The 14031-nt window shown below is 40.0% G+C and overlaps 1 protein-coding gene across 3 annotated transcripts in view; it reads right to left on the bottom strand.

Moving 5' to 3' along the window:
* Fam185a (family with sequence similarity 185 member A) overlaps positions 1 to 13773 on the bottom strand; it is a 54312-nt gene extending 40539 nt beyond the window's left edge. For all 3 annotated transcript variants that reach the window (XM_028789188.1, XM_028789191.1, XM_028789190.1), the window contains exons 1-3: positions 13132 to 13773; positions 10422 to 10531; positions 7710 to 7802 (exon numbers count right to left, since the gene is read on the bottom strand). In XM_028789188.1, coding sequence (XP_028645021.1) covers positions 7710 to 7802; positions 10422 to 10531; positions 13132 to 13540 — 612 coding nt within the window. In that variant the 5' untranslated portion in view covers positions 13541 to 13773. The remainder of the gene's footprint in view (positions 1 to 7709; positions 7803 to 10421; positions 10532 to 13131) is intronic.
* Positions 13774 to 14031: the final 258 nt, after the last annotated feature.

Below are 14031 nucleotides of genomic sequence, written 5' to 3'. Positions count from 1 at the left end.
AGGAAGCCAGAAGACAACTGGCAAACTAAAGCAAATGAAAGCAAGCAAATGCCAGCACACACCCCAACACATGAGAGTTGTCAATCACTCCACACAATTCCCAGGAACAAAAAGTAGGGCCACATATCCTGAACCATATCAGATACCAACTCCAACAACTAATCTTGGGTTAGCACAGTTGACAGCAAAATACTGGTAAAGTCTTATTTATAGTCATAATATTAGTGGAAAAAATGACACATGTAGACACTTAGATTAAACTGTATACTCTGATTTGTAACAAAAGTTATTTGAAGAGAGAACAAAAGGGAGTTCAGAAAACAAATACCTTCCTGAGGGGTACTGCTAAAATTAATTATCTAGTTTGTTGGGTAAGCAAGGCAATACTTCCATCCGTTTCTCCAACAGTGAGAAGCAGGTCCAGGGAGGTGAGGCGCTGGCTATCTCTCCGGTGGGTCTTTTACCTTTATCTTCACTATAAGCAAGCCTGTATTAGATCAGCCACAGGCAAGGCCCTGTGCTAGCAATAAATGTGTACTGATGCCCCTCCTAAACATGTTCTCAGATAGGTTCATTACCATTATCCCACTTTCCAGAAAACTTGAGACACACAAATGTCAAGTGACTTGTCAAAAGTCACAAAATTAAGTAAATGGTTGAGTCAGGAAGTTTAATTCTCAATGTCTGCTTTTATTTTTTTTATTATTGTTGGCATTTTATCATTATTATCATTATTATTGGATATTTTATTTACATTTCAGATGTTTTCCCCTTACCCCACTTCTCCCCACCCCTCGCCCAGGAACTCCCTATCCCATCCCCCCTCCTCCTGCTTCTATGAGAATGTGCCCCCACCTATCCTCCCACTCCCACCTCCCCACCCTCGAATTCCCCTCCACACGGCGTTCATCCTTCATGAAACCAAGGATCTCCTCTCCCACCTATGCCTGACAGGATCATCCTCCCTTGCATATATAGCTGGAGCCATGGGTCCCTCCCTAAGTGCTCCCAGGCTGGTGGTTTAGACCCTGGGGGCTCTGGTTGGTTGGTATTGTTGCTCTCCTCATGGGGCCACAAACCCTTTCAACTCCTTCAGTCTTCACTCTAACTCCTCCACTGGGAACCCATGATCAGTTCAATGGTTAGCTGTGAGCATCCGCCTCTGAATATGTCAGACTCTTGCAGACCTCTAAGGAGACAGCTATGTCAGGCTCCTGTCAGCATGCACTTCCTGACATCCACACATCTACCTTTGGTGACAGTACATGGAATGGTCTGCAGACAGCCCCTCCTTCAGTTTCTGTCCTACACTTTGTCTCCATATTTGCTCCCTTGAGTATTTTGTTACTTCTTCTAAGAAGGGCCAAAACACCCCTACTTGGTCTTTATTCTTCATGAGCTTTATGTGGTCTGTGAGTTGAATCTTGGGTATTTCAAGCTTCTGGACTAAAATCCAATAATCAGTGAGTGAATACCATGTGTGTTCTTTTGTGATTGGGTTACCTCATTCAGGATGGTATTTTCTAGTTCCATCCATTTACCTAAGAATTTCTTGAATTCATTGTTTTTAATAGCTGAATAATATTCCATTGTGTAAATGTACCACACTTTTTGTATCCATTCCTCTGTTGATAGACATCTAGGTTTTTCCAGCTTCTGGCTATTATAAATAAGGCTGCTATGAACATAGTAGAGCATATGTCCTTGTTATATGTTAGAGCATCTTCTGGGAATATGCCCAGGAGTGGTATAGCTGGGTCCTCAGGTAATGATATGTCCAATTTTCTGAGGAACTGCCAGACTTATTCCCAGAGTGGTTGCACCATCTTGCAGTCCCACCAACAATGGAGGAGTGTTCCTCTTTCTCCACATCCTCGCCAGCATCTACTATCACCTGAGTTGTTGATCTTAGCCATTCTGACTGGTGTAAGATGGAATCTCAGGGTTGTTTTGATTTGCACTTCCCTGATGACTAAGGATGCTGAACATTCCTTTAGGTGCTTCTTGGTCATTCGAGTTTTCTCACTTGAGAATTCTTTGTTTAGCTCTACACCCCATTTTTTAATAGGGTTATTTGGTTGTCTAGAGTCTAATTTCTTGAGTTCTTTGTATATATTAAATATTAGTCCTCTATCGGATGTGGGATTGGTAAAGATCTTTTCCCAATGTGTTGGTTGCTGTTTGTCCTATTGACAGTGTCCTTTGCCTTACAGAAACTTTGCAATTTTATGAAGTCCCATTTGTCAACTCTTGATCTTAGAGCATAAGCCATTGGTGTTCTGTTCAGGAACTTTTCCTCTGTGCCTAGGTATTTGAGGGTCTTCCTCGCCTTCTCTTCTATTAGTTTCTGGTTTTATGTGGAGGTCCTTTATCCACTTGGACTTCAGCTTTGTACAAGGAGATAAGAATGGATCGATCTGCATTCTTCTACATGTTGTCCTCCAGTTGAACCAGCACCATTTGTTGAAAATGCTGTCCTTTTCCCACTGGATGGTTTTAGCTCCTTTGTCAAAGATCAAGTGACCATCAGTGTGTGGGTTCATTTCTGGGTCTTCAATTCTATTCCATTGATCTTCCTGCCTGTCTCTGTACCAATACTATGCAGTTTTTATCACTATTGCTCTGTAGTATAGCTTGAGGTCAGGGATGGTGATTCCTCCCGAAGTTCTTTTATTGTTGAGAATAGTTTTCGCTATCCTGGGTTTTTTGTTATTCCAAATAAATTTGAGAATTTCTCTTTCTAACTCTGTAAAGAATTGAGTTGGTATTTTAATGGGGATTGCATTGAATCTGTAGATTGCTTTTGGCAAGATGGTCATTTTTACTATATTAATCCTGCCAATCCATGAGCACAGGAGATCTATCCATCTTCTGAGATCTTCGATTTCTTTCTTCAGAGACTTGAAGTTCTTGTCATACAGATCTTTCACTTGCTTGGTTAGATTCACACCAAGGTATTTTATATTATTTGCAACTATTGTGAAGGGTGTCATTTCCATAATTTCTTTTTCAGTCTGTTTATCTTTCATGTAGAAGAAGGCTACTGATTTGTTTGAGTTGATTTTATATCCAGCCACTTTGCTGATGTTGTTTACCAAGTTTAGGAGTTCTCTGGTTGAAGTTTTGGGGTCACTTAAGTATACTATCATATCATCCGCAAATAGTGAAATTTTGACTTCTTCCTTTCCTATTTGTATCCCTTTGACTTCTTTTTGTTGTCTAACTGCTTCAGCTAGGACATCGAGCACTATATTGAATAGGTAGGGAGAGAGTGGGCAGCCTTGTCTAGTCCCTGATTTTAGTGGAAATGCTTCAAGTTTCTTTCCATTTAGTTTGATGTTGGCTACTGGTTTGCTGTATGTTGCTTTTACTATGTTTAGGTATGGTCCTTCAATATCTGATCTTTCCAGGACTTTTATCATGAAGGGATGTTGAATTCTGTCAAATGCTTTCTCAGCATCTAGTGAGATGATCATGTAGTTTTTTTCTTTGAGTTTGTTTATATAGTGGATTATGTAATGGATTTCTGAATATTGAACCATCCCTGCATTCCTGGATTAAAGCCTACTTGATCATGATGGATGATTGTTTTGATGTGTTCTTGGATTTAGTTTGCAAGAATTTTATTGAGTATTTTTGCATCGATGTTCAAAAGGGATATTGGTCTGAAGTTCTCTTTCTTTGTTGGGTCTTTGTGAGGTTTAGGTATGATTGTGATTGTGGCTACATAGAATGAATTGGGGAGTGTTCCTTCTGCTTTTATTTTGTGGAATAGTTTGAAGAGAATTGGTATTAGGTCTTCCTTGAAAATATGATAGAATTCTGCACTAAAACCATCTAGTCCTGGGCTTTTTTTGGTGGGGAGACTTTTAATGACTGCTGCTATTTCTTTAGGGGTTATGGGACTGTTTAGATGGTTTATTTTCTCCTGATTTAACTTTGGCACCTGGTATCAATCGAGAAAATTGTCCATTTCATCCAGATTTTCCAGTTTTTTTGAGTATAGGCCTTTGTAGTAGGATCTGATGATTTTTTGAATTTCCTCAGTTTCTGTTGTTATGTCTCCCTTTTCAGTTCTGATTTTATTAATTTGGATACTGTCTCTGTGCCCTCTGGTTAATCTGGCTAAGGGTTTATCTATCTTGTTGATTTTCTCAAAGAACCAACTCCTGGTTTTGTTGATATTTTGTATAGTTCTTTTTGTTTCTACTTGGTTGATTTGAGCCCTGAGTTTGATTATTTCGTGCAGTCTACTCCTCTTGGGTGTATTTGCTTCTTTTTGTTCTAGAGCTTTCAGGTGTGCTGTCAAGTTGTTAATGTATGCTCTCTCCAATTTCTTTTTGTAGGCACTTAGAGCTATGAGTTTTCCTTTTAGCACTGCTTTCATGGAGTCTCACAATGATGTTTCCTCATTTTCATTAAATTCTAAAAAGTCTTTAATTTTTTTATTTCTTCCTTGACTAAGTCATCATTGAGTAGAGCATTGTTCAGTTTCTACATGCAAGTGGGTTTTCCATTGGTTTTGTCATTACTGAAGACCAACCTTAGTCCGTGGTGATCTGTTAGGATGCATGGGATTATTTCAATCTTTTTGTATCTGTTCAGGCCTGTTTTGTAACCAATTATATGGTCTATTTTGAAGAAGATACCATGAGGTGCTGAGAAAAATGTATATTATTCTGTTTTCGGAGGAAATGTTCTATAGATATCTGTTAAATTCATTTGGTTCATAACTTCTGTCAATTTCAATGTGTCTTTGTTTAGTTTCGGTTCCCATGATCTGTCCATTGCAGAGAGTTAAAATCCCCCACTATTATTGTGTGAGGTGCAATGTGTGCTTTGAGCTTTAGAAAAGTTTCTTTTATGTATATGGGTGCCCTTGCATTTAGAGCATAGATGTTCAGAACTGAGAGTTCATCTTGGTAGAATTTTCCTTTGATGAGTATGAAGTGTCTGTCCTTCCTTATCTTTTTTGATTTCTTTTGGTTGAAAGTCAATTTTATTTGATATTAGAATGGCTGCTCCAGCTTGTTTCTTGGGATCATTTGCTTGGAAAATTGTTTTCCATCCTTTTACTCTGAGGTAGTGTCTGTCTTTGTCACTGAGGTGCGTTTCCTGTATACAGAAAAATTCTGGGTCCTATTTATTTATCCAGTCTGATAGCCTATGTCTTTTTATTGGAGAATTGAGTCCATTGATGTTAAGAGATATTAAGGAAAAATGATTGTTGCTTCCTATTATTTTTGTTATTAGATGTAGAAGTATGTTTGTATAGTTATTTTCTTTTGGGGTTGTTGGAAGATTACTTCCTTGGTTTTTCTAGGTTGTAGTTTCCTTCTTTGTGTTTGTGTTTTCCATCAATTATCCTTTGAAGTACTGGGTTTGTGGGAAGATATTGTGCAAATTTGGTTTTGTCATGGAATATCTTGGTTTCTCCATCTCTAGTGATTGAGAGTTTTGTTTGGTATAGTAGTCTGGGCTGGCATTTGTGTTCTCTTAGGGTCTGTATGATATCAGTCCAGAATCTTCTGGCTTTTATAGTCTCTGGTGAGAAGTCTGGTGTAATTCTTATAGGTCTGCGTTTATGTTATTTGACCTTTTTCCCTTACTGCTTTTAGTATTTTTTTCTTTGTTTTATGCATTTAATGTTTTGATTATTATGTGACGGGAGGTATTTCTTTTCTGGTCTAGTCTGTTTGGCGTTCTGTAGGCTTCCTGTATGTTTATGGGCATCTTGTTCTTTAGATTAGGGAAGTTTTCCTCTATAATTTTGTTGAAGATATTTACTGGCCCTTTAAGTTGGGAATCTTCACTCTCATGTATACCTATTATCCTTAAGTTTGGTCTTCTCATTGTGTCCTGGATTTCCTGGATGTTTTGGCTTAGGAGTTTTTTGCATTTTGCATTTTCTTTGACAGTTGTGTCAATGTTTTCCATGGTATCTTCTGCACATGAGATTCTCTCTTCTATCTCTTGTATTCTGTTGGTGATGCTTGTGTTTATGATTCCTGATCTCTTTCCTATATTTTCTATCTCCAGGGTAGTCTCCCTTTGAGATTTCTTTATTGTTTCTATTTCCATTTTTAGATCCTGGATGGTTTTGTTCAATTCCTTCACCTGTTTGGTTGTGTTTTCTTGCAATTCTTTAAGGGATTTTTATGTTTCCTCTTTAAGGGTTTCTACCTGTTTACCTGTGTTCTCCTGTACTTCTTTAAGTGAGTTACTTATGTCCTTCTTAAAATCCTCTATCATCACCTTGAGAAGTGATTTTAATTCTGAATCCTGCTTTTCCTGTGTGATGGGGTGTCCAGGGCTTGCTATAATGGGAGAACTGGGTTCTGATGATGCCAAGTAACTTTGGTTTCTGTTGCTTGTGTTCTTGCGCTTGCCTTTTGCCATCTGGTTAACTCTAGTGTTACCTGTGCTCACTGTGACTGACTGGAGTCTGTCTTTCCAGTTATCTTTCTTGTGTCAGAACTCCTCAGAGTCCAGATGTCTCTGTGTTCCTGTGGTCCTAAGCTCCTGGGTGGAAGAACTCCTGTGACTCAGACCACCTCTGGGATCCTGAAATCCTGCTACTCTGAGTGCAGCAGCTCCTCTAGGATGGCTCAGGATAAGGTGTCTCCACAGGAGCAGACCAGCTAGGTGTCTGCCCTAGCCAAAAGGACCAGGCCTGGGGTTGAAGGGCTCAATGTGTGCTTTTAACTAGTAAATATTTTGTTTTTAGAGGAGGAGAGGCCCTTGGTCCTGTGACAGTTTGATGCTCCAGTGTAGGGGAGCTCGAGGGTGAGGAGGCAGGAGTGGGTGGGTGGGTAGGGGAAAACCCTCATAGAAGCAGGGGAGCAGGGATGGGATAGGGGTTTCTAGGGCAGGGGAGGGACCAGGAAAGGGGATAACATTCGAAATATAAAGAAAGAAGATATCCAATAAAATAAATAAATAAATTTTAAAAAAACATGAAAAGTTGAAAATAAAATAAAAAATGACTGACAAAACCTAAGGCCATCTCCCGAGAGCGTAGAGACCTAAGGCTACAGGATCTTCAAACACTTTCCTAGTTTACTTTAAAAGACTTCTATGTATTTACTTTAAAAGACTTCTATGTATTTACAAGTTTGGTTTAAACAGCTTCCCACAGATTCTAAGAAAGCACTGATAGGAGATGAACACAGTAGAAACAATGTTACAATCCACCTTGATTACCTGGACTGGCAAAGCACCAGCAGGTAGCTCAGTGGGTAAACGCAGCTGCTGCCAGGACTGGCATCCTGCGCTGCATCACCAGGATCCACATGGTAAAAGAAAACAACCAACTCCTACAAGTTTTCCTCTGGCCTCCACGTGTGCATCTTAGTGTACATGCACATGCAAATGAATAATAAAATATAACTTTTTAAAAAATGTACCAACAATACTTTATATCCAATTCCCATACTTGTGGTATTACTTAATGAGGTATCTTAATTCAAAGCCATGAAAATAAAAGCCTCTTTAGATAAGTCAGAATTAAATATCAAGGGTTTAGTGAATCTAACAAACTAGATAACTATTAAAGGTATTAAATCACACTAAAATTCAGGTCCAAATATTAGCTTATTAAAGAACTAAATGCACTAAAAAGAAAGTATGACACCATAAATTTTGTAGCAGCTGCTGTTTGTGGGGACTCAAAAACTAAGTTGAAGTTGCTGAAAGCGTTTCAATCTTACACTTTTATCTGATGTGTGAATATCTATATTTCCATAAATTGTTCCAAGACAAATCACATCGCCGCCTTTTGTTTGAACACGTAACTTTTGACTCTGAAAAACAAAAAACCACAGAGGGTAAAGAGAGTAAGCTTGCATGAAACGTTTTCTTCTGTGAATGTCCACAAAATAATCCAGGAATTTAAGCAAAGTATTGAAAAGACAAAAAGAAACTGTTCTCAAAAGGATTTGGTTTACAGCGTCGCTAACTTTGTCATAGTCACAGATGTGAATCTAAAAACCAAGTTATCAATGAATGTTTAGAAAGATCTATTTCCAAAGTAACTCTGCTTTCAGATCTGAAGCTGACCTTAAGTGGATTTCTTGAGTGTCTTGGAAACTCATGACGTTGTAAGCAAACATTCATGTACATGTTCATTTGTTTAGAGAGAAATGATCATGAGATTTTGCAAAGAGGCCTATGGCTTAAAGACACTGACATTGTAATCTGAAGCTCACCTAATTCCCACACAACATGAAAAAAATTTTGAAGTGAAAATAAGTCAGAAATTATTGGGGGAAATTATTGTGCTACATTTTTTAAAAATCCCAATGTGTGACATTCACTTACTTTATCCCTTAAGGATGCTGAATAAATGCCACATTCTCACATGTCTTTCTAGCCAGTAGAGAGCTGGGATGGGTGTAAGCTTGGAGTGTAAGCACAAATGTAAAGTCAAATCCAGGCTTGACTACTTTAGTTGTGTGTTCCTTCCTTAGTGAGTTTGTAGGCCTTCCAGTGCCTCCTAGTTTCCGTTCCTGACAAATGAAGGTGCTCCAAGGATAAACAAGGCTTACCTGAGATTCTCAGTAAGATTCTCAGTAAGATTCATTAACAGTAAGCATTGTTATTAAAATGCTATTTTATACATACATAACCCTATGTACGAGGTTAAATAAGTGAAAGACATATTAAGAGATGACTAATTTAAGATGATATTGTACCACAGTTTTAAAAACCTAGGCCAGCTATCTTATCACAGTGTCCGCATTTATGAGTGTAAGTTAGTTAAGGACACATTGCAAGAATAATTCTCTTAGTACAAGGCTAGTGTCTTAGTTTCTTTCTCTGCTGCTGAGATGAGCACTGACCAAAACCAACGTTGGGGAGGAAAGAGTCTACTTGGGTTACAGATGACAGTTCATCATGGAGGGAGGCTGAGGCAAGAACCGACACTGAGCAGGAATATAAGCAGAGACCATGGGGAGGGCTGCCTACTGGCTTCCTCAGCCTGCTTTCTTATATAGCCTAGGACCACCTACCTAGGGGTGGCACAACCCACAGTGGGCTGGGTCCTCCCACATCAATTATTAATGAAGAAAACGCCCCCACGGACTTGTCTACAGGCCAGTCTGATAGTCAGATCCTCAATCAAGGCTCCCTCTTCACAGGAGCGCTAGTTTGTGCCAAGTTGCCATAAACCAGAAGAACAAGTATCGGCTCTATGTCTTCTAATTCTTTTTTGAGCTATTATATTTGTAAAGACTGTGAGTTCATAGCTTTATTTTCTCTCAACAAGTCTTCCACAGAACAAATACAAAATAAAAAAAAGGATTAAACTCTATCTTGAAATTTCTGAAATTAATTCACCAAAACTGAAGCATCATTGAGAGCATAAACATTTCTAAGGAAGAAAAGAAATTACAGTCCTCTTATTCAGTTATTCATCTTGAGCGACTGACTACTCAAGACTACTCAAGATTTTATTGCATAATGTTTTTGTTTAAAAGAACCCAAACCAAACTATATGCTAAAAATGCTATCTGGGGTATTTTTAATCTTTTATGCCACTTACACAATTAGTTCTTTTAAGCTGCCTCATCTACAGACAGGCAGGGAACGCAGATATGCAGATAAAAATGGACAAATGAATCAATGAGACGAGAACAGGATGTGTCGATCATCCTCATTAATGTTTTTAAAGTTAAAGCTCTAAAGCAACAACACAAAGATGACCAAGTTCAACAGAGACCTGTCAAGGTACTGGTTTGACACTGCAAATGCCATGACAATTAGAAAGAAAAGCAACCTTCCCTAGAGAGTATATTTTGAAACACTTATGGCTAAGACCTATGTCACTTTAAAGAAAATGAAATGTGAAAATGTTAATCAGAAAACAAGAAGAACCATCTGCTGTTCTGCAAAACTGCCTGCCTAATCCTCTGGTAAAGAGCTTCTGGTATATTAAAAGTTTCAGTAAAATGGCCATATACTTTAAGTACAGTTATAGAACATAAAGACTTTGTTAGTTAGTAAGTAGAAGAAAATGAAAATGTGTAAAACGTACTTTGCATCAATGAAGCTTCCGTTTTAAATTAATTTCAGTAATTTCAAGATAGAGTTTAATTCTTTTTTAAAGTACCTTTTTAGCACATGTTTTTAAGTTCTTCTTTTTTTTTTTTTTTTTTAGTTTTAAAGTATCTCAAAATCCTAAAAATATTTTGGAGTTTCACTACACTTTGAAATGAAGTCTATAATAATAATTACGATATTATAATTACATAAAACTTTCAAAGTTGGTATGACATTTATGCTTTTTTAAGGCAAAATTTTCTGAAAACTCTTGGAAAGATGGAAGAGAATAATCTAAATAAAATATTAAGCTCTGTAGTTTGACACAGTACTTTACAGTTTGTAGCAGTAAGGAATTTCTGCAACTGGAACAAAGTTACCTTCACAGACTGCAAGACGCTGGTCCCCTGCTCAGTGTCAATTTTACAGCTATCACATTCAATATTCTGCACTTTCACAGAGCCAGACCCTGATGACTCAATATTCAAATCTAGAAGCAAAAGCAGAAAGAAGGAAAAAGTCAGAGCCTAGGCCTCAGGGTATTTTAATATTCCCTAGATACCCAAATCCTCAGGGATTTGCTGCAGTACTGAGTCAGGGATCAGTTGGTTTTTTCCTGAAAACAAGAGGTCTTTCCTAAGGCAGCAGGATCAAAGGTAGGGCCTTTCTGACAGTTTAGAGATCATATCTCCTAGCTTGTATCATCTAAAGAGAGGCAATACTACAAGAGAATCCAGGAGCTAAGCTGGCCATCCTTGTAGACAGGTACTCCTGTCTCCTGGGGAATATCTCAGAAGCCCCATGCCACCAAAAGAACACACACACAATGAGTAAGGACACAATGGTGAACTAACAAGTCATCAAACGTCAGCTGAGTCAGCTCGCCTTATCCTACAGTCCCCTAATTTAAAGAATATAACAGTAGCATGAATCAGAGGATATGACCATGACCTAAGCTTTCAAATTCTACTCTAGCCTTTCATAACCCTAACATGGGGGAATACTGTCGCATAACTGCATTGCAAGGTACTTGATGTAACTTTTAACAACCAGAACCACTTTTAAAAACCTAGTGATAGGAAGAATCAAGGCCACAATATTGTGGATAAATAAGAGTGTGTTTAATGTGTTTGTTACCTTAGAGCCAGTGCTCTGTAAAGAGATTCTGTCTCAAAAAAACAAAACAGAACAACACAAACAGCAATAACAAAGATTAAAAAGTGACAATGAACATGCAATTAATTGTATTAACATTAATGATTTCCTTTAAGCTGGAATACAGAAATGAATACTACTGTCCTGTTACTTTGGTATGATAAAACACCAAAACCATTTGGTGAAGGAAAGGGTTTATCTCCTAGCTTATAGTCCATCATGCAGGAAAGACAGGACAAACTCAGGGCAGAAACTAAAGAAGAGATCACGGAGAAACACTGCCTTGCTCAGCACCAGTCTCTCAGCTTCCTTTTTTTTTATACAACCCAGGATCAACCCTTGTGGCTGGGCCCTCCCATATCAACCATTAATCAAGAAATGCTTCTTGATTAATGAAGATGTGCCTACAGGCCAAGCTGATGAAGGCATTTTCTCAACTGAGGGTCTCTTTCCCAGGTGACTCTAGCTTGTGTCAAAAAACTAACCATCACAATTATGTTCCCCCAAAGAGTTACCGGGACCCAATGCCACAGTTTTAATTATTACAGTATGAATTTCCTCAACTGCATGGCAATGGGTTAAATTAGCAACAATACACCGAGTGAGCGGAGATGAGGATACATTAAAAAGCCAAACACTGATACAAACAGAACTGCCCAACTGAGTCTTGTCATACAGCAAGAACAATACAGATAAGGAACGGGATTCTAAACACGCTCTCTCTTTGGGAAGTAGGACAGGAATTAAGGCTAGAAACAGCAGTAGTAATGGGTCACTCTATCACAAGCTGGAGGAACAAATATCAATAAAAACAGCTATGTAGATTTGAGGGGCCTATGGAATCAAGACAGTACACTGGAAATAGGCCTCTAGGGCTAAAAAGCAATGAAGTGATTTGGGATAGCCAGCAGTGGTAATATCCATCTTATAGGAGCTATTTTAAGTTTTGCTTCTCTCTCCTTTGATAGCCATCTTATTCTGCACTGTGGTAAAGCCCCACCAGCACCTTCAGATTAGTACACTTTGGAGGCACGGTCTCTTACTCATTTAGGCTAGTTAGAAGTTGAGAGGCAAAAAGCATAATAGCCAAGTCATTCCAGTCAGCTCAAATCTTAGCCCTGCCTTTGTATTTAAGGTGGAAGGCACCTAAGAAAGAACATTCCATAATGCTACCACGCACAGGACCTTTCGTTTGTTCAGTTACACTATGTATCTTATGATACTTCCTTTACTTCAATGTCCTCATCTGGTGACAAAAGCATCCACTATACCGAGGAACTGTGAAGGTTAATAAAAAACTATCTTATAAGAGGAGGTAGACGGTGCTATTGCTGTCATCAGCAACATCAGCTTCAGTTCCAGGAAGAATGAGAGCCTCGAGAACCCTTTCTAAAAAGTATGTGTGCTCAGCGGTTTGCATCTGGGAAATAACGGGACCCAGATACCTAAGAAATACGTTTTGCAGGTACCATTATGAATTTTCACGGGCAGTCTTAACTATGCGCCTTGCTTCAAACTTTGTTATTCGCAGAGAATTTACTTATGCCTAAATGAATAGACATCTACTAGGCTGGGTACCTGTCGGAAAGCAAGTTTTCTAGGTTAGCTGGAAGCGTCTTTACATGGAGCTGACTAGGGACCAGAGCCCCAAGATGTGGACTACAAAACCACTGGATAGTTATCAGGAAACCTCAACCCTGAATGATGCTAATGACTGTGACAAAGAAGAACATGGGGGCTCCACAATGTAATTAGACTCGGATTATTCCAAATACAAGCTTCCATTCGGTTTTAATTTTCCTCCTTAATTGAGAACCTAACGCTTAAACACTATTTAGGAACCCAAGAGGGTTGCTTTAGAAAAGAGACTTCCGGAAAGGGCCAATTAGTCGAGACAGTAGTTTTGAGACCCAACCCCTTTTTCACTTCACTTGCCAAACTTGACCGGTGCGTTCACCTCCACCGACGCCTGGGGATCGATGTCGTCTGACAGAATGGCCATCTCCTGCCGAGCAGCGTCATACTTGACCTGCAGGCTGTCCAGGCCGCGCGCCCCGCGCCCTACGCCGCCCACCGCCACCTGCACGCGGTCGCCGTCCGGGTACGCGAGGGGATCCAGGGGCCTCACGGCCAGGTGGCATGGGAGCCGCGCCCTCAGCCGCCCAAATGGGCTCACCTGCAGCGTCCACTCCCTCAGGACCCCGCGCGCCAGGCCGGCCCCATGGTCGTCGGGCGCCGATCCCCGCCGCTCGGCCCCACCAGAGCCGCACGTCCGGGCCCCGAGAGCTCCGAACAAAGCGCCCGCCCGCACTTGGGACGTGCTACGAGGGAGGCGGCCGAACATGCTCTCCCTCGGAACCCTTCAGCCTCGGCTCACTGGTCCCGGGACCACACGAACCACGAGCTGCCTTGGGTCAGTCAGGTGGGCGACCGCCTGCGCGGCTCCGCCAAGGAAGAACGAGCCAAGTCCAAGCACAGTACTTAACGACTTAAATCTCAGGCTCAAAACAATCCGGGTAAGAAAATTAAAACTTCAAAGCGCCTTATTGAAACCCTGACCTGGACTAGTTACCTATTCCCACCCCTTTGGCGGAGGCCATCGGGATATGTAGTTCTAAAGGAACCAAACATTAAGGTAGTCTGTAGGCTTAAAACTACATATCCCAGGAGGTAGTGCGCTGACTACAGAGTGACAAGAGCGGATTGGTAGAGGAGCCCGGTTGCTTTCCCGTTGCTTCAAGCCCATTGGTCAAGAGAGCAGAGAAAGAAAAAAAAACGTAATCTAACTGACCAATGGAAAAAGTTGAAGGGACAAGCCGCCCTCAGCTGTGTGGT

The sequence above is a fragment of the Grammomys surdaster genome, unplaced genomic scaffold (assembly GCF_004785775.1).
Source record: "Grammomys surdaster isolate TR1022 unplaced genomic scaffold, NIH_TR_1.0 125793, whole genome shotgun sequence".
NCBI lineage: Eukaryota > Metazoa > Chordata > Mammalia > Rodentia > Muridae > Grammomys > Grammomys surdaster.
This window is presented reverse-complemented; position numbering and strand designations above follow the sequence as displayed.